Source organism: Salvia miltiorrhiza, chromosome 1 (genome assembly GCF_028751815.1).
Source record: "Salvia miltiorrhiza cultivar Shanhuang (shh) chromosome 1, IMPLAD_Smil_shh, whole genome shotgun sequence".
NCBI lineage: Eukaryota > Viridiplantae > Streptophyta > Magnoliopsida > Lamiales > Lamiaceae > Salvia > Salvia miltiorrhiza.
The window spans coordinates 47,424,762-47,445,409 of record NC_080387.1 but is presented as its reverse complement, the minus strand read 5'-3'; the positions used below and the strand labels follow the sequence as shown (position 1 = coordinate 47,445,409).

The following is a 20,648-nucleotide window of genomic DNA, read 5'->3' as shown; positions in this document are numbered from 1 at the left end:
CGGTAAAAAATAATAGGGTTAATAGCCGCTAAATTCTTCAACTATTTTTATTTTCGTGTTTTGCATCGTTCTCAGATATTCTGCCTCAGTATATCACAACTAATTAAGGAGTCGCGATTTGCATCATGCGAAATTTTCCGACAAAATTGAAGATGACTTGGCAGCCGGACTAATCTACGTGGCATAGAATTCCGATGCCTTACGTTTCTTTGAAATTATTAGTCACAAAACGACGTCGTTTTGTTGAATTATGGTTCTGGGGTTGGAATTGGGAACATAGAGATAGATGAGAGGGAGGAAGCGGCGTCTCCGCCGTGGCCGGGGAAGGAGACGGTGCTGCGTGGGGCGGCGTCAACCCAGATCGGAGGGGGGGGAATAGAGAGATAGATGAGATCTGCTGAATTAGGGTTTCGGCCGGTGAAGTACAGCGACGCCAGCGTAGCTTGAGAGAGAGGTAGCGGCGGCGCACAGTGAAGTGGGGTTGGATTGGGAAATGGTGAGGCGGATATGTCCGCGGATGAGAGTTTTGAGAGTAGAGGGAGGAAGCGGCGTCTCGGCCATCGCCGAGGAAGGAGACGGTGCTGCGTAGGGCGGCGTCAACCCAGATCGGAGGGAGGAGAATAGAGAGATAGATGAGATCTGCTGAATTAGGGTTCCGGCCGACGAGCAACGACTTTACCAGCGAAGCTTGAGAGAGAGGTGGCAGCAGCGCACGATGAATTGGGATTGGATTGGGAAATGGTGAGACGGATATGCCCACGGATGAGGGTCTGTGAGATGGGAACGAGGGCAGCAGCCTTCCGGCCGGCGGGCAGCAACTTCGCCGGTGGAGCTTGAGAGAGAGGTGGGCGGAACTGAAAACGACGTCGTTTCGCTACACGTCATTAAAAAAAAAAATTACAGGTAATTGCCATGTAGATGATAATCACCCTTGTCTGCAAATAAAATGCCACGTAGATTAAGTTATGTTGCCGGAAAATTTCGCCGGATGCAAATCGCGACAGGAGGATTAGTTGTGATATACTGAGGCAGAATTTCTGAAATCGATGTAAAACGCGAAAATGAAAATAGTTACAGGATTTAGCGGCTATTAACCCAAAATAATATCGCATCAATTTATTTTGTATACATTACACCTATTATATATGATAAACACGTAAGAATTATTGGACCGTGCTACTAGTCCATATAATATAATATCGAGAGTGAAGTCGAGGAGATAATAGTAGCACACGTGTCGAGATGGGCGCAGACCAAAACCTCATCACCGTGACAGCTGTCGCGGCGACCGTGATTCCTCAATTAAACCACCCGCTGTCACTTTAACCACCAACACACGCATCTCCCCGCCCCCTCCACGTGCCCCCCCGCCCTTCCCGTTTTAAGTAATTCCCCTCTTCTCAAATAATCCCTAACACAAACCAAAATGGTAAGGCCTCAGCCCAGAAGACAGCGGAGCGACGGCCGCTACAAGGGCGTCAGGATGCGCAAGTGGGGCAAGTGGGTGGCGGAGGTCCGCCAGCCCAACAGCCGCGATCGGATATGGCTCGGCTCCTACGACACCGCCGAGGAGGCCGCCAGGGCCTACGACGCCGCCGTCTTCTGCCTGCGCGGCCCCTCCGCCGCCCTCAACTTCCCCCACGATCCTCCCGATATTCTCGCCGCCGATGAGCTATCGCCCTCGCAGATTCAGGTGGCCGCCTCCAAGCATGCTCGGAGGTTGGCGGCGCAGCCCGTCGTGGAGAATTTTTTCTTCGGTGAGGCGGCCGGTGCATCGTCTTTCGGTGAGTTTCGTGTTGGGGAGGGTATCCTGGCGGCGGAGGAGGGAGAGAGAGGCGGCGACGGGGCTGACGACGGCGGAAGTGTGTTTTTTGATACGTCGCGGATGTGGAATTTCTAGCTTTGATTTATAGGGTAGATTTTTGTGTAGAGTTTTGTTTTTTCTCATTTTGGGAGAGGAATTGTGACACGGGCTGCTTTGCTTCAATGAATCTATGTTCAAACTTGAAAGCCGTTGCTTATTTTTCAACCTTTACCTTAGTAGCGAGTCGAGTCGGATATCGTTTCGTTAGTTTATTATTTTACCAATAATTTTGATGCTAGAATATTTTGAATCTTGAATTTCATTTACTGAATTTTGTTTAAATTGATATTTATATTAAAATAAATTATTAATTTTCGTTCACACTAACAAGTAGTCCAATACTGTCAAGTTGAAGTTCCCATTAACTTGTTTGATAACATGCTTTCTCTATTGTTTCTAATATACAAAATTTAGAAACTGGACTAAAGATAGTTGGAATTTAGATCTGGAATGAATGATTATTTTCGATGGAAGATAGTACTTTTGAATGAAGTCAACTCTTTCACCCCTTGAGGTAGTAGGGGATGAGGGAATTTAGGTGTGTAACTGATTAAGGGTGTAACAGATAATATATCTACTGTTCACAATTTTCTTTGGAAAAAGTTATACCCAACGACTTTTTGTGGAGCTAACAAATAGCTAGGTTAATTTACATATTCCGCAGACTAACTATTGGAATTCGCAATTTTGGATTTGTAGTTATTTAGAGGATTGAATTATGGTAAAGAGTTTGTTTGGAGACAACGATATTCTATCTTACATTTCAACAAGAGGTGCCTCAGAAATAGAAGCGATGGAGATGCAAAGTAGAAATGAAGTGTTTGGGGTGAAACAAAGTTTAAAATTTCAAGAAATATCAAAAAGAGGAAGACAATATGAGCCAACAGAGTTGCGTCAGAGTCATAAAAATTGAAGGATGCACAAAACATGATGAAACAAACTAGCACAGAGCTTCCACTACAAGCCTCTTCCAAATCCCTTCCTCGCAATCCCTGGATCCAAACACGCTTTCCGCGGCCACTATTCTGCATTTCTCTTTCCCAACGCATTCCTACCAAAAAATACCGATTTACAATATTTTTGCAACTAAATTAAACAAAATTAATAGGGTACAGCATACCTGTACAACGGGCAGCGCGTCGTTTTGGGAGGTGCAAGCTCCCTTGCGGAAGGAGCCGCAACTTCCGCGCGCGTCGCCGAAAGCGGCAAACCCAATCGCCGAAATGGTCCGCCCCGGCGAGCACGACAGCTCCATAGTCCTATTCTCGTAGGCGGTGCCGCACACGCTCCCCACTACCTCCCTTCGAAACCCGGCCAACGTCGGGTTCCCTCCAAATTCCTCAAACAGCACCACCTCGTTTTCCTCTTCCACCAGAAACGAGCGAGGCACGTGGTACCATCTCTGCGAGGGCTTGCCGCACCCGGACACGCATTTCTCTGCAGAGTATTTGCCGCGGTAGTCGCACGGCTGCTCGGACTCGGAGCAGTTTCCTTTTCCGGCGATGTAGCTGGCCCAATACCGGCCGAGGCTGTGGCCGTTCACCCACGCCATGCCCTTCCCCAACCCGATCAGGTCTAACACCACCGGCTCCTCTCCTAATGGGGCCTTGAAGCTTGCCTTATACCAAGTCATCCTCCTATTAATAGGAAGCTCATCCCATCTCCATGTTGAGGTAGATTTGAATTTGAATAAGTGGTCGTCGAATCCTCTGAGACCGCTTTGGTACCACCATTTGTGTGTGGATAAGTCCTTGATGAGGGTGTCGTCGCCTCTCCTCCCAATTATCTCAACGGGGCCGGCTAATCCTGTTCTTACAAGATCAAATCGAGCACCGTAGTTCTGTAACCACAATCAATATTGTAAGAATACGCTCATTTTAATTCATACTAGTAAGAGATTAATTGTTATAGTGAAGACCTGCAGTCCGACTGTAGCACTGAGTAATGATATTTGGTTTTTGCCGTGTTTCAACTTGACGTTCGTCTCGTAAACATTATCAACGCTGTCGTACCCACCCCATTTTGAACCTATATATGGAATTAATGAGTTCTTGTGTAAATCCACCATATTAAAAAAAAAAGAAAAAAAGAAAGATGATTATAGTTTATAGACATACCAACGTATTTTCCGTTAATGTAGGCATGCAATATATGGCCAGTTCCATTGACTCGAAGGCTCATATTGTGGCTCCACATGATATCGTTCTTCTTCAGATCAACACTACAATTTGCAAAAGCAGGATCATTTAATTTATAATTACAAGATTCAAATTATATAAAATAATAGTAATAAATTGATAAATATATACATATAATTATATACGAACCTCGTCATGTACCATAAATAATCACTAACATCATTCATGACCTTTTGGTCCAAAAGTTGTGTAGCAGAAACATGGCCCTTCCCATACACCACAGTTGTATCTAATTCTTCAGGTCTCCATCTCCATTCAAGAGAAATGGGCTCATTTTCACCATTATCAGACTTCTTTACCATCACTGATGTCTGAGTGTTAACCTATATTACGAGTTTTAATTAAAATAAAAATCAAACTTTAATTTCATAAATTATGACTAATAGTTTAATGTCGTAAATTGGGAGAATTTTAATTACCTTAGCTGTGTTATATACTTCCTTCTTACAATCTGGGAGTATGCTAACAGACCATGCTGGAATTTTGTAGTCAACCCCTTTGTAATGTATTGTAGCATCCGACGTCGAATTTTCGTTGCTGAAAAAACAACTCGAGTTGCCGTTGTAGGAATAAACAGTTCCCTGCCAAAATCGTGATAAAACTTCATTTAAAAACAATTTAATTATCGAATATTCCGAATTTTGAGAAAAAATTGGACTTACATTTACAGAGTTCCCAAAATCGATGGTTGAAATATTGCCATAAGTGAGAATCTTCTCAATTGAATGCAATGCATCATGAAGCTCCTTCAAGTGTCCATATTTGGGTTGATTCAGACTCCCTGCACGCAAAAACAAGTGTAATTAAAAAGAAAAAAAGAAAAACACAATTTAAGAAAATATACTACTATTTCCAAAAGTAATTATATTAGACTTAATTACCATATTCGTTGAGTGGAGCATCATAGTCGTATGTTGTTGTAATGTACGGACCACCAGACGTTCTCCCAAAATTTGTTCCACCGTGGTACTAAATGTAAAATTTTAATAATTGGGAAATCATTACAAAATAATAATAATTGAAATGAGATGTAATTAACACAAACCATGTAATAGTTGTTGAAAGTGCCACCATTTTGGAAAAACCGAGCAACGCCAAATGCGACATCCTCAGCAGGTCTATATGGATGTTTATTGCCCCAAGCTTTAAACCTATATATACGTAAATGCCAAATTACTAGTATTATTTAAAAGAATTAATCAACATCTATCAATTAAAACAAATGTTGGTTGATTAATTATTTCGTGAAACTTAACTGACCATCCAAGCCAATTTTCTGTCCACATTTTGGGGCTATTTGGGTTATTTGGTTGGAATTCGTGGCAGTAAAATCCGTTGCACGTGTTTATCTGTAATTACGAATATAATGTGAAGCACGTGATGGGTAAGTTAATAATTAGTATAATAAAGTTTTAAAGATAAAATAATAGAATAAAATTAGGTAAAGAAATACCATAGGTTGTGGTGCATCAGGTTGTTGGCACATAATCCATGGAACCCCAATACTAAGTGAATCAGCCATGTTTGCGCACCAATTGATATATGCTTTACCGCCAGCTCCATATGGACCCATAATATTTCCATACTCGTTTTCAATCTAAATATGATTAATTACAACTCAAATAAATTTCACTGAAGACTAAAAATGTGTGAAATTAAATAACTGTCTCATTCAGATGTAAAATAATTTTAACCTGTGCAAGAATAATTGGGCCTCCCTGTGATGCAAATAGTTTCTCCTGTTTCACCATATCCACTATTAAAGTGGTGAAGTTTTGCATCTCCTTCTGCAAAATTTTAAAATCTTCAGTTTGTTTTGTTTTGCTAAAAAAAACATCTTAAACTTTCTAATGTTAACAAAAGTAAACAATAATTACCATAAAAACATCATTTGCCGTACGAAGTTGAATACCAGGCAGATTATGCAACCAAACAGGAAATCCTCTATTTCAAAAAAGAATTGAAATTAAGAATAATATCTATTTAATGAGTTTTAAAAAATAGAATGTAGACGTTGTTTAATACTACTAGTAAATATATTTAGGTAGGGTACCCGTAGTTCCATTCGGCGCAAGCGTATGGTCCAATTCGAAGGAAAACATATAATCCCTCATTTTGAACAGTTTTAATAAACCTTATAAAATCCAAATTTCCATTAAAATCATACTGCCTTCGAACTGGCTCGTGCGCATTCCAGAAAATATATGTCTCGATAGCGTCTAATCCACCGCCCTTGGCTTTCTTAATTAAATCAGGCCACATCTAATCATCATTAACAAACAATTAACCTTCAATCAATATAAATACACAAATAGCGAGAGAGAGAGAGACGTGAGTGGTGCTTCTAGGATAGTGAATTGCGCCGGAGAGGATAATTCTGCGCTGGCCGTCGATCTTGAGCGCCCTTCCGTCGTGAGAGACGTCGACGGCAAATGCGCATGAATTCAAAGCTATGATCACCACCCAAATGCAGAGAGAGCTGAAACAAATGCGCATCATACTCATTTTTTTTTTTTTTCTTTTTGGATGAATGATTATGAAATCAGAGTAGTGATTTATATAGTTAGTGATTAGTCGTTTAGTAATTAGTGTGATGTGGATAGAGTTATACGTGAGATGATTTGTGATACCATATTGGGATGAATTAATATGACAGACCGAAACGCATTTCGGAAGTTTGAACGCATGTGTGTTTTTGGAGAGACATCGATGCATATTTTCTTGTTCTGGTTTCGAATTACTAGGATAAGGATAATGTATGATGGAAACTTACCCATTTCACTTAATTATTATTTACTGCCACGCATAATTAGAAGGTCGAAAAATAAATCCACAATTATGTTTGTGGATTCTATGGATTGCTCGTATTATTTGACTGCATAAAGCAATGAATACTGCAGTTACTAATTAATTACTTGGGAATTATTTATGAAATTCTCCGCATGAAAGAATTGGTATTATTTCCACATATAATTATAACTGACAAAAATATATTTGAACTGTCATCTTTTAGCCTGGTGTATTCGATATTTACATTTGGAAAATATATCTGGTAAAGACAATTTCACATTGAGTTAGTCAGGAGGAAATCATATTGCGTATGATGTATATATATATGCAACCTGATGCAGTATAAGATAAAATAAATCTTAAGTAGAAAATTATTGTGTGGATTATATTTCCACTCATAGTTATCCATTGATTTATTAAGAGCTAAGCAATAGCCGGAGTGATCAATTAAAATTGACAACCAAGCGCAATGTAATTGGTAAGACTCTTCCCCGCCAATTATTAGGTTGAAAATTCAAGTCATAGATCACATAGGAAATGATGCACTATTATTGATCATCTTTTAATTAAAGGAGATAAAAACCTCATCCAATATAATGGGTCAAGATTCTATATCATATTTAAAATCTATACCTATTATAAAAGAGCCTTGTTTTACAAAATTTGATTTGCCTATTATGTCCCTATTTTTTAAATTTATTTTAAGGGCAATAATGTAATACTCCCTCCGTCCCGCGAGTCTTGACACGTTTGGGTTCGGCACGGGAATTAAGGAGTTGTAGATTAGTGTTTTAAGTGTGTAATTAATAAAGTATAAAATTGATAAAGTAGGAGAGAGAAGATAATAAAAGTGATAAAGTAGGAGAGAGAATATAATAAATGTGATAAAGTAGGAGAGAGAAGATAATAATTATTGACAAAAAAGGAAACGTGTCAAGATTCGTGGGACGGCCCAAAAAGGAAAACGTGTCAAGATTCGCGGGACGGCCCAAAAAGGAAAACGTGTCAAGATTCGTGGGACGGAGGGAGTATCATTTTCCTATTATAAAAGAGCCTTGTTTTACAAAATTTGATTTGCCTATTATGTCCCTATTTTTTAATTTATTTTAAGGGCAATAATGTAATATCATTTTATTATGATTATTGTTGTTATTATTAATATTATTATTATTATAGAAGAAGCCCACACTAATCACAATTCTTTGTATTCTTAACAGATGCTAATAAATATATATTATTATCATACATATTGTGTACTAATTGAATTCTAAATATGATTGGAATCACTCTTTTTTTTCGAAAATCTAAACTTTAACCTAATACTATTTAAAGAGTGTTTATAAATAATAGCTACGGATGGCTCTATCCTCGCCGCGTTCTGATGTTTGTCATCCTCCGCTGCCGGTGATAATTGAATCTGTGAGTGTATCGAGTCGTGCCTGCCCTCCATCCTCCGTTGCCGACAATTATTGGTATGTCCGGTTCTTTGTAGTGTTGAAAATAAGCATGGCGATTATCAGGGCCAGCCCTTATGTTAAATTGGTGGGGCAATGGCCTAGGGCCCCTAATTTTTGGGGGCCCCAAAATTTAAGCCCACTTGTATTATAACCCTATCATAAAAAAAAATAAAATTATTTACCTAATTCTAAGTGAATAGCGGCCCTGAGAACGCAGCAGCATAAAAAAGAAAAAAAAAATTCAGAACGCACAACGGCTCTCTCTCTCGATCTCTCATCTCTGCTCTCTCACGCTCTTCACTACTCTCTCAGTCTCTCAGTCTCTCTAACTCTCTCTCTCTTTTCCATCTCTCAACTCTCTCATCCATCTCTGACTCTCAACTCTCTCTTCGACTCTTCCATCTCTATCTGTGCTCTTTCTGTCTCTCAATCTCTGTTGTTCTGCTCCTGTCGGCTGTCTGGCTTCCAGCCTCCAGTGGTCGCCGGTGCTCCGGCCTACTGCTGCGTCGCCGGTTATGCAGCAGAAATAAGTCAATAACGCGGTGTGTTGTTCCAATTTTAAATTTAATTTCTTTGAGGTTTATGGTATTTTTGGTGGATTTGTGTTTGATTGTGAAATTGTGATTCGAATTTATTTGTTATAGTGGATATTGCTAATTGTTATTGTTTTATTGAGGCTGAATTTTTTTGTGGTTATAATGTTGCCTTTAGAAAATATGCATCGGGTAGTCAAAAAAGAAATAAAAGAAAACGAATTGATGAGGTGATTAAAACTCAAAAAGGAGCCATTCATAAGTTTCTTATACCTAGTTCTAGTTCTTCCGTGAAAGAAGTTGATGTGATTGAAAATGAAGAGGTTGATGCTACTATTAAGAATGAAAATGATGCTTTGAATGGATTAGCGGTTTTGTGCTTTAAAATTAATAAAATCATATTTACGTTCTACTATGTCTCAAGAAAGGTTGAATGGATTAGTGGTTTTGTGCATTGAACATGAGGTATTAGAAAAACTTGATCTTGAAGAAATTATTGATGATTTTGCTTCTCAAAATGCTAGAAGATCTAAGTTATTTTTGTAATTATTTCATCATTGTTTTTCTATAGTTTATTGCACTTTATAATTAATAGGGGCCCCATTTTTCCTTTTCGCCTAGGGCCCCCGGAATGTCAGGGCCGGCCCTGGCGATTATGCAAGAGTCCGACGTCGACGGCAAGTCGTAAAAAACGATGTGCATGGTTTCCGTATATTTCGCATGATTTTTGGTGATCAAACTTGAATGTTCCATGTAAGATTTCATGATCTTGCGAATCTTACAGATCGAAGTTTTTTTTTTTTTTTTTTCTTTCTGGTGAAAGAACCAATCCAACATTGTGGCGGAGAAGGTGGATAACCCGGTTCGTTCCACTCAGTCAATGTAGAAAACATGATGGTAGTTCAAGTCCTTTTCTATAAAGGGGCCTTCTCTCTTTTCAAGGTGCAGCTGGTTGATTTTTCCGTAATGTTAAATTGAACTTTCAAGTCCTTCAGCTAGACACAAAGGTATCAAGAAGGATATTTCTGGGGTTGTGAAGTCACAACCAAGGTAGGAAATCAAATACACTATCTGATATTGGTGATATTGAGGAGTGTAGTATTATTATGCATGGATTGCTTTAGGTTGATCTTGGGGCAATGAAAAAACTAACAAAGATATAAGATAAAAACATGTTTTTAACCATTCAATTACTATTTGAAGTAGATAATACGATCAATCAAATTATACATTATCACATTCATCTCATTCCAAAAAGTAAACAAGCTAGCTTTGACTTACAAAGGAATCCCTTATAATTAATACAAATGCTTGTTCCTTTGATTTTTTTTCTCAACAGTAGTCATCGTTACGTTTCTTTTGCTTTTGTAGCTCTCTTTGTCCATATACACATCATTAGCTGTAATATATCTATATCTATCTATACTAATAGAAAAAGAGCCTAAGCATTCTATGAGACAACTTATGGATTGCTTATTTTACCCCTCTTCATATTTTATATTATGTATAGTTTTAATATTAGATTAAGCATGTTCCTTTATGTTTATTGGAATTAATTATAAAAGAATCCTAATTCAACTCAAACATGGAAGTAGTGACGGAAGATTCTATTAGATTACTCCTAATATAATATTCTACTTAAATTTCTTTTTCATTCTTATCATATTCTATTAGATTACTCCTAATATAATATTCTACTTAAATTTCTTTTTCATTCTTATCATATTCTATTAGATTACTCCTAATCTAACCTTATCATCACTTCTTTTCCTCTTCAACATCTTGCTCTCTTTCGTGCTTCGCTCCGATCAGCAATTTCTTGCCTGGTCTACCAACGTCGTGCATTCGTAAGCAATAAGATTTTGTTGTTCTCCTCCCGTCTACACCTGTAGTGACCCGCTCTTTTATTTATTTTAAATCCAGTAATGAGTGTTTATTTTTGTTCATCAGTAAATGAAAACGGTTATTATCCTGATATGAATTCAGCTTATGATCCTGAATTCATATTATTAAAGCAGTCAATGATATTATTTCAGAGTTATAACTGACTTAGCAAAGTCACGTTAATTAATTAAGCGAGATGAGACTATCGATTCTATTATTTATAATTACTTAAGTCGTGGATTATTTCCGGCTTGTGAGGAGAATTAAATCTACGGATTTAATTTAGATTTAATTTACAGTCCATCGATGCTAGCAAGCAAGAAATCAAATATCGTGCGAGTATATATATATACGCTACATTAGTAAGAATTCAAGATTAGTATTTCATTAAGCGCATTACTGTACTACAAGTTATAATTCCCAAGAGGCAAGAGCTTTACTTCAGCCATATCCCACATTACTACACATCAAATGCAACACCATTCCTTGTTTAATACCATGAGCCGACAAGGAATCAATAAAGGAAAATCATTAAAGCAATAAAGGAAAATCATTAAGGTTAGTGGAGAGAAATAAGTGTGCTGCCACCATCCTTTGATCCCCACCTCTTCAACCACCAAAAGCCATGCTTTCCTCCCTTTACAGCCACCAACTTCACTCCTTATTATATCATCCACCAAAAATCCTTCTCTCTTTACGCATCAACAGCTTGAGGAAGTTGTCATAGTTGCTGCAAGATTCGAGAGGTAAGATTGACCTGATCCTCTCCAGTTTCTTCCTAAGTTCCTCCTGCATTGTTAAGCAAACAAAATACACAATTTGTTTTCAGCTATTTTCTCATTGAACTCAACATCACCGCAGCCAACCAAAAGCACAAACATTCAAGGTAATCATGCTATCCTAATATTCAATCCAGTTCACATCCATATCTTACATATCACAGTTCATCTGCATCAACATCAAATAGGGAAGATATGTCTTACAGTAGAGAGATCATAAGTTTCACAATCTGATGCACTCTAGAATAGCAAGTTATAAGCATCTTGAACTTAGTAAACACCCAACTATGCGATCATGAACAAGTGACAGATTACATAGGAGTAAACGAGCATAATTTGAGTTATGCAAAACAAGAAGATTTCACCTTGTCTAGTTCACGTTTTCGAATCGATAAAAAGGAAGAATGACTAGAGAACTTAGCTTTAGGATGAGTGGTACTGGACTGTCGGAGCTCTGCGACTCACGGCGACAGCGGCTCCGGAAGAGGCGACTGCCGGACTCTTGCTGTTAACAACAGCGGCGGCGTCGAGCGGTGAAGGGTAGAAGACTCCCGACCTCAGCGGCGAATCTCGCCGATTCTGGAGTGCAGCGGCACGGCGAAGCCGGCCTTCCAGTAGCAGCAGCGGCGTCGGGGCTCGGCAGGAAATCGGGTGACAGCGGCGGCAGCATCGTGAATGGGGCAACGGCGCTGAATCGCCGGTCTTCCACAGACGGTGAGACGGCGGCAGAACCATGGCGGCAGCGCCTCGCCGTTGCCAGCAAAGGGAGATGGAGAGGCAGCTAGCGGTTGTGTCACCGCCGGAGGAAACGATGGAGGTGGTGACGTCGTGCTGGCCGGATTTGGTGGGCTGGGGACGAGTTCTCGACGAGAACCAAGGAAAAGATAGAGAGAGATCTGAAATTAAGGAATTGAAGAGAGGAGGAGGTGTCGGACTTTGGCGAGGTAGAAGCTGACTCGCCGGATTGTGGAGCGGCGACGGCGGGCGCCTCGGCTGGAGATGGATCGAGAGAGAGAGAGAACCGAAGGGAGAGAGAGCTCGACTGATATGAGAAAGAGAGAGAGTTTTCGACTGATCTGGGAGTGAAAGAGAGAGAGGCGAGATTGGATTGTGTGGGAGAGAGAAAAGGGAGGAACGAGAGTTGTGAGAGAAAAGAAATAGAGTGGGCTTGATTTGGGCCTTTTCATTTAATTCTTTGGGCTTGATTAATTTTAATTGTTTGGGCTTTCCTCTAAATTATGTGGGCCGAAATTTTGAGCTTATTTTTAATGAAATTGGACTTCCAATTTTAATTGCTTGGGCTTTCATATTTAAATTCGAATTGGGCCAGTCTTTTATTTAATTGGCTCTTCTCATTATTTTTATTGAGCATGAATTAATTTAAGGAATTGGGCTTTGTCTTTTAATTCTTTGGGCTGCTGTATCATATCAACTGAGCCGAGTTTTATTTAATTTTAAGCTCAGAATAATTCATTCTATTCTTGGGCTAATTTTAAATTATGGATTGAAATTTTATTTAGTTGGGCCTTACATGATTTATTTAATTGAGCCCAACTATTCATTATTTAATCATTTGGGCCAAGATTTATTTAATTACTAAGCCCAATGAATTATTTCAATTGGACCTTTCATTTTAGCTATCCAGGCCCATTTCTACTTAATTAATTATTGGGCTACCTTATGTTGAGCCTTTTAATTATTCGAACTCATAACATTTCAAATTCTCATTATTAAGCCCGGTTGATTATGAGTTATAAAGCGAATAAGCTGAAGTATTTAATTATTTTCTATCGACTACGAGGAGCGGGATTTATTTAATTGGCGGATTAGAACAACCTAAGAGAACGGATTAATTTTTATTAATTATCTGGCTTCATGAGACGAGACTTACTTTTGTTTAAATCCGATAGCCTGGATTAACAATAGAAATTCCCTGATTATTATTTCAGAATAATAATTCATGCATAAGGATCATGCATAGTTAAATATACATTCTCATTTGAGGATTTTTATTCGAGCAAATATCTTATATATGTACATATATTCTCGTAATAAAGGTCAAGGGCGAGATTGATAATCTGTTGAGGAGCTTTCGTATCACAGAAAATCACTATCAGGTGGGTTACTTTCATATATATCAAATGAGTTTAATGTTATGTTTGAACAGTTATTTCATTGCAAAATCTTTGAACTGAAAATTATTTCAACTATTGTCTTGCCATAAATGTTTCAATGTTTGGTATGATATCTATCTGATGTGGCTTTGCCAGTTATTATGAAATCGAATTCGGGTCCTGAGCAGTTGATAGCTATCCTGCCAGGGCTAGTGTACACCAGTGACCGTGAGTCATCTAGCGGGTTGGCCGGTCAAGTGTCCGTGAGAGGTGGCCACCTCTCCGGCACACAGTTCCAGATATGATAGATTACAAGAGAACTTAGTCTGCAGACGAACTTTAAGAATCACAAATGAATTTAGTAAGCTTGGGCCTTTTTAGCGAAAAACTCCCTTGCTGTACTGTTTATGATGGCATGACAATTTACAACTTTACGAAGCATGTTATATTTCATAGTAGGCATATGTGCCCACTGAGTACTTTTGTACTCAGCCCTGCATATATTTCTAAATGTGCAGGTTGAGCAGCTGCCGATGGTGATGAAGTGACGAGCGGGACTCTTTTGTCTTATTATGTATTAATGAACTCTAGGGTTACATGTCTTCATACATGTAATCAGAACCTTATTCCGCTGCGTACTCAGAAGTTTTATGTTATCTTGGATAAGTCGGAGTTATCCGAACTTACTAGTTATTTGAGTCTATACGACTAAAACTCCGTTATATTATAAATATCCCTGTTGTTAACAATGATACTGCGATCCTTTCTTGTTTGATTATTCCCCTTTCTACCCCGCTTCTAATCTCCCTCCATTAGTCACGGTTTCCCCGGCTTAATTATCCTTAATTAGGTCCGGTCGTGACAACACCAGCTCCGATCAGGTTCTCCTCACTCGCTGCTCTGAGCCTCCAGTCTACCTTGCTCTCTTTCGTGCTTCACCACCGCTCTTAGTCTTTCTCCGGTTGCCGCCTCCCCTCTTCGAAGGCCGTTTTAGGTTAGTTTTGATTCTCGCTCCGTCTGTTATAAATTATTGCAATGCTAATTAACGTCACTTTCCAATTTGTAAGCAGACATGTTTAGATACTTTAACCATATTACATTCCAATGCTCACAATCTTATGCATTTATTCTTTGAGTGATATCTTTGATCATTACACATCAAATTTTCTATTAAAATGCAAAAAAAAAATCATGTCATTCGTCGAAAAAAAATGAACGTTATTTTACTAATAAAAATTGAACGTGTTAATTTATTTTTAACAATTAATCATTAATATTAATTTTAAAATGACTATACTAAGTTTAAATTTTTGAAGTGTTAGTCTTATTTTGGTGACCTGCAGCTAAAATAAAAGTAGAGATTAATTGTTTGGAAGGAATCTATAAAAGTAGTTGGCGTTTTTTCTAATTTATGCATTATTATGAGTATGTTTTAGTGTTACTATCAATTTAAATTTACTATGAATAGATCTATGACTTTGCACTTGAAAGTTGAAACTACGACACATGTATCCAAAGGTTCCGAATGTTCAGTTACGTCCTCAAATTTTTGTTTTGGTCATTTAGGCTGATTTATAAGTTATATGCAAATTTTTGCATAATGAAGGCATGTCTAAACTGTTGCTAAACCTCAACTAAATGAGGTTTAGAAATACAAAAATGTCATCTCAATATTTCTAAGCTTCAATTCTGTTCAAACGCAGAAGATAAAGAAAAATGCAACAGAGAAAGAAAATCAGAGGCAGATATGTTGTGGATTTCTATTACAATTCTAATTCTAATATTGTGGATTTCTATATATCACAAGTCTTTGATCTATTAAATTATTTTATTCTTATCCTAACCATATTTACAAAATATTTTGGGATTCAATAAATGTAAATTTGGGACAGACATCCGAACATCCATAGATTGATCCAACGGCTAACACAGTTTGGTGTAATCGAATATATTAAGATATTATTTTTGTTTTTATTTTTTAAAATATTGAGACATCATATTAGAATTTAAATGAGACAAAATAATTAAGAGTATTATATTTAATTGATTATTTCTTAGACAATTTGATCATTAATTTTAGGGTTAATTGCATCAAAATACCTGACATTTTCCCAAAATTTGATTTTTTGACAATTAACCCTTAATTTTATCACACGTTTTTTTTTACTTGTACTTTTATCACATAATTAATTATTGGTTAATTACATATAATTTTACTTCTACTTCATTAGCAAGAACCATAACTTCAAGCGATATTATCTCCAATGAAGAACAAGGTATGTCTATTAACTTTTTATAAATTGATTGATGATTAAATTAGTTAAGTATCATATTTTATATTTTTATAATGTTTATAATTGATTTTACTAATTTGATAAATTGTAGTATTAAACTTTTGGATAATTTTATTCTTCTAAAGTTCTATTATTCCAATCATGACATTATAATTCACTATGAGTAGAGAACATTCTTTTCATTCCCACCCATTAATTAACTTTAGCATACTAATCATATAAACAAAAATACAAATTGATTTTCAGAATTTTACAATTACAAATTGCAAATATTTATGCTCCACCTTAGCTTAAGGCTATTTAATTATCTCATTATGCATATGTCTTAATAAAATCCCTATTTAATCATAATCTATAAATCCTACCTATGAATGAGTTGAATCGATAAAGTGTTGATTTGTATTTAGAGTGTTTAGGTGATAATGAATATATTTAATTAATTTTTTTTAACATAAATTGAATTGAAAATCTTTTAGTTGTTAATTGGTTTGAGATTCTTTTATATAATTAAGCAATTGTTGACATATTTATTTATTTTGTATATTGTTGTATTTATTTCATTTCACAAATCACTATAATATAACTTTTTTTATTTTTATATTGTATTTTTCTATGTTTTTAGGTGTTAGAAGACAAAACGTTAAGAAGGTATCATGCCGAGAATATATTTGTTATAAGATACAGATTAGAAATCCAAGACAATCCATATTCTTATTAGCTGGAAGATTATTACAGCAATATATAGTGGATATGTACATAAAATTGGAGACAAAAAAATTGGAATTTTTTCGTCAAAATCAATCAAGTATGAGAGCAGAATTGTATCAAGGAATTGTGGATAGTGTCTTTAATGGAGAATTAAGAGGGAATGAAATTGGCAAAAGAATTGTTCTACCAGCAACATTTACAGGAGGACCTAGAGATATGCGTCGTAGATATCTTAATGCATTGACATTAGTACAAAAATTTGGAAAACCAGATCTATTCATTACAATGACTTGCAATCCAGAGTGGAAAGAAATACAAGAAGCATTATATGATGGTCAAACAGTTCAAGATCGTCCAGACTTAACTACACGAGTATTTCGAGCAAAACTGCAAGACTTGAAAGATCAATTATTCAAGAGGAAAATTTTTGGACATGTAGCTGCACATGTTGATGTAGTTGAATTTCAAAAGAGAGGGTTACCACATATCCACATGTTGATAATTTTCAAGTCCGACTATAAGTTGAATACGACAAGTGAAATAGATAAGTTTGTAGGTGCCGAACTTCCCGATGAAGAAAACAATTCTGAATTGTTTAAATTGGTGAAAAAACATATGATGCATGGACCTTGTGGAGAGCAAAATCTAAATAATAAGAAAAATGCAAATGTCATTATCCACGACCATATTGTGTGCTTTAGAATCCTTGTATGGTGAAAGAAAAATGCAAATGCCATTATCCACGACCATATTGTGAAAGCACACAACAAGGTAAAGATGGATATCCAATTTACAGAAGAAGAAAAAATGGATCAACTGTACGTGTTCGGAATGCTGACTTAGACAACCAATGGGTTGTACCATATAATGCACATCTATTGTCCAGATACAACTGCCATATTAATGTCGAGGTATGCTCTGGTATCACAGCTGTTAAGTATTTGTATAAATATATCTATAAGGGACATGATAAGGTGGCAGTTCATATAACCCAAGATGATGAGCCGCATCAAGTTGATGAAATCAAACAATTTCAAGACGCACGATGAGTATCTGCACAAGAAGCTTTCTCATGGACAATTATATGTTGCTCTATCACGAGGAACTTCAATGTCTACTACTAAAGTGTTGATTAAGCCGACCACAACAGATACAAGACAAAAAATATTGTCTACACTCAAGTTTTGATCGCAGGTAATTTTTTAATTTTAAAAATATTTTATATATTGTTATTATGCATCGATTAAAGTATATTTACATGTTTAACACGACAACAAAATCATGAAGAATCAGAAAGATGCAATTGATTCGCATTGTGTTGAAGACACTCGACATGCAGCTGGAATTTCAAATTTTTTTTTTTTTGGAGATAGCAATATGCATTTTTAATTTTTAAAATATTTGTTGATTTTAATATACATTTTTTAGTATGATTGTTAATTCGTTATTACATTTGAAAACATCGCGTGACAATCCATTTGAACTTCAAACTTTTGCTAAAAATTATAATTTAATTCATAATAAATACTAATACTTTTATTTATAAGAAGTATACGCCTGATTCGAAGTTGGATTAGAATCTGCACACGCATATGCATAGCTATGAAGTCGCCACGCATCACATATATTATAGATTAAAATTACACACGTCTAGATGTTCGTCCCTAAATTAAAATAATAGTAATAAAAATTAGTTATTCACGGTTATCTCATTGGATTCGATACAATTACAAATAATTCAAACTATAAAATAATATCTATATATTTAACTTTCAACATATAAAATGACATTAGTTGTGCAACGCACGTTCTGTCTGCTAGTTAAATAAAAAGAAGAGATTGGGTATCATAATGAAATTGAAAAATCAATTAAATTATAAATATCATGTCATTGAATTCGAATTTGATCAATCGTCTTACTGATTTCTATCTATGAGAAAGTTTCACTCACTTTTTTTTTTTGTTAGTATGTATAACGGCACCATCCGCACGACTCTTATTCATATCCATACCATTCTTGATTATACGCCGGAGCACATATTGTGCCAGTGGAGTTCTTGAATAAAGTCCAACATGCTCAGGATGGAGGTGCGATTCTACAAAATTTTGTGATTCATTCTTCTTCCGACGCTGCTCGAGCTATGTCGGCGGTGGTTTCTAAAAGATGGGGAGATATGTTGGACGACGACGACTCTTTGGATGAGGATGAATCTCTAAATATTTTCTCATAGTTTTGGTGTTTGTTTTCGTTTACCCGTGGTTTCTCGCGGGTGTTTAAGACTGCTTTTGTTTTGACTCTTGTTTTTCTTTTTTTCCTTTCTAATAAAATTTCTATTTCAGCTATTAAAAAACCAATTATGTCATAAGAAGTTTCATATTAAAAAGACAAAAAACTCTTGATCATGGATAATCTGTAAATAAAAAATAAAATACCATAAATATTAATATTGGGAAAAGTATCAAATAAGCCCCCGTCGTGGTGACCCTTTTCACGTCTGCCCCCCTATAGTCGAAGGGGTATCAACTAAACCCATGAACTAATTAAAATCGAATAATTTCCCCCCTCTGACCTAACGCCGTTAAGTGTCCGTTAACGTTTGGGTTTAATTGCACCCTCTACTTTAGTGGTGGATCCGTACCTTATTTTTTTTTTGTTTTTTTTTTATAATTTCAGCAACTCACCTCCGACATCAACTTGACCGCCCCCCGTACTCATCGGCTCCAACTTACACTTTGTCAGCTCGCACGCGCTCAATCTCTTGATCGTCGACTGCTTACCGCCGACATGCAGCAGCATCACCAACTCCAGATGTGGACCATGATCGAATCCTGCTTGGTCCAAATCCATATCCGTATTTTTTTACTTAGGTCAGGATCCGGTCCAAATCCATTAGGTCCAAAAAAACGAGATTCATGTCCAGATCCATTAGATTCACAGGTTCTCGAGTCCTGACCCGAGATCCTGACCTAAGTAAAAAAATACGGATATGAATTTGGACCAAGCAGGATTCGATCCAGGTCCACATTTGGAGTTGGTGATGCTGCTGCATGTCGGCGGTAAGCAGTCGACGATCAAGAGATTGAGCGCGTGCGAGCTGACAAAGTGTAAGTTGGAGCCGATGAGTACGGGGGACGGTTAAGTTGATGTCGGGGGTGGGTTGCTGAAATTATAAAAAAAAAAAAAAATAAGGTACAGATCCACCCCTGAAGTAGAGGGTGCAATTAAACCCAAACGTTAACGGACACTTAACGGCGTTAGGTCAGAGGGGGGAAATTATTCGATTTTAATTAGTTTAGGGGTTTAGTTGATACTCCTTCGACTATAGGGGGCCAGACGTGAAAAGGGCCACCACGACGGGGGCTTATTTGATACTTTTCATATATGTAAAATTATAAAAAGGACAAAAAAAACCCTTAATTTATAGTGCTGCTTTTGGTTTATTTAACTATGCAGGCAATTGATTTGCCAGTCCTTTTCAATATTAAGTTTTATATTTTTGTTTTATGAGATAACTGTTGATTAGAGTTAATTATTTATAGGGGTAATAGTGTTTTATGTCCCGAACTTTAAGAGTTTTTCATAAAATGTCTCAAACTTTCATTTTCTCCTAAAATATCCTAAACTTTCAATTTTTTCCATAAAATATCTATATGCAAAATTTAGTGACGAAAAGATGACAAAAAACTCTGAACTTCAATGTTTTCCAACAATGGTGGCTTCTCATATGATTTTCCAACAATGATGGTCCCCAAAATATTTCATTCGGCGAGATAAGTCATCTTTTCGTCATCAAATTTTATATAGCGGGACATTTTATGGAAAAAACCGAAAGTTCGTGATTTTTTAGGAGAAAATGAAAATTGGGGACATAAAGCACTATTAACCCTTATTTATATCATAAATAGGATCTAAATTTACTTTTTACATTTTTGTCAATATGGATTTATTATTTCATTGTATACTTTATAATTATTTCTATTTGTACGGTCTTAGTAATACTAGCGTTTATTATTAATATATATATAT

General features: G+C 36.7%; 2 protein-coding genes and 1 long non-coding RNA gene across 4 annotated transcripts; 2 read left to right on the top strand and 1 right to left on the bottom strand.

Annotated features, from left to right (window-relative positions):
• The first annotated feature begins 1,218 nt into the window (after positions 1-1,218).
• On the top strand, positions 1,219-2,010 carry LOC130987886 (ethylene-responsive transcription factor ERF016-like). Its single transcript, XM_057911590.1, has one exon. It carries the CDS (start codon positions 1,427-1,429, stop codon positions 1,898-1,900), a length of 474 nt encoding a protein of 157 aa, XP_057767573.1. The 5' UTR covers positions 1,219-1,426; the 3' UTR covers positions 1,901-2,010.
• A 502-nt stretch (positions 2,011-2,512) lies between these two features.
• LOC130987877 (beta-galactosidase 15-like) lies at positions 2,513-6,570 on the bottom strand. The gene is made up of 15 exons (XM_057911579.1): positions 6,394-6,570; positions 6,116-6,324; positions 5,940-6,006; positions 5,757-5,849; positions 5,516-5,659; positions 5,323-5,411; positions 5,108-5,213; positions 4,944-5,031; positions 4,725-4,843; positions 4,482-4,643; positions 4,192-4,385; positions 3,982-4,085; positions 3,783-3,892; positions 2,985-3,704; positions 2,513-2,915 (listed from the first exon to the last, which is right to left on the bottom strand). The coding sequence occupies exons 1-15, from the start codon at positions 6,565-6,567 to the stop codon at positions 2,805-2,807; spliced, it is 2,490 nt and encodes an 829-aa protein (XP_057767562.1). The 5' UTR covers positions 6,568-6,570; the 3' UTR covers positions 2,513-2,804.
• Positions 6,571-10,897: 4,327 nt separating this feature from the next.
• On the top strand, positions 10,898-14,368 carry LOC130987896 (uncharacterized). Of its 2 annotated transcripts, XR_009089875.1 has the most exons (3): positions 10,898-11,612; positions 13,563-13,622; positions 14,138-14,368. It is a non-coding gene; the product is annotated as an uncharacterized LOC130987896 (long non-coding RNA). The 2 variants fall into 2 exon arrangements; XR_009089874.1 differs by lacking the exon at positions 10,898-11,612 and having other exon boundaries at positions 12,801-13,622.
• The last annotated feature ends 6,280 nt before the right edge of the window (positions 14,369-20,648 follow it).

What these genes read in the sequence shown, in the direction of transcription:
- LOC130987886 (XM_057911590.1), top strand. Translation starts at nt 1,427, where the DNA reads ATGGTAAGGCCTCAGCCCAGAAGACAGCGGAGCGACGGCCGCTACAAG.
- LOC130987877 (XM_057911579.1), bottom strand. Translation starts at nt 6,567, where the DNA reads ATGAGTATGATGCGCATTTGTTTCAGCTCTCTCTGCATTTGGGTGGTG. An exon ending in GCCCAATTATTCTTGCACAG is followed by an intron (nt 5,660 to 5,756) that starts GTTAAAATTATT and finishes AATCATATTTAG; the next exon opens with ATTGAAAACGAGTATGGAAA. An exon ending in ACGCGCTGCCCGTTGTACAG is followed by an intron (nt 2,916 to 2,984) that starts GTATGCTGTACC and finishes ATTTTTTGGTAG; the next exon opens with GAATGCGTTGGGAAAGAGAA.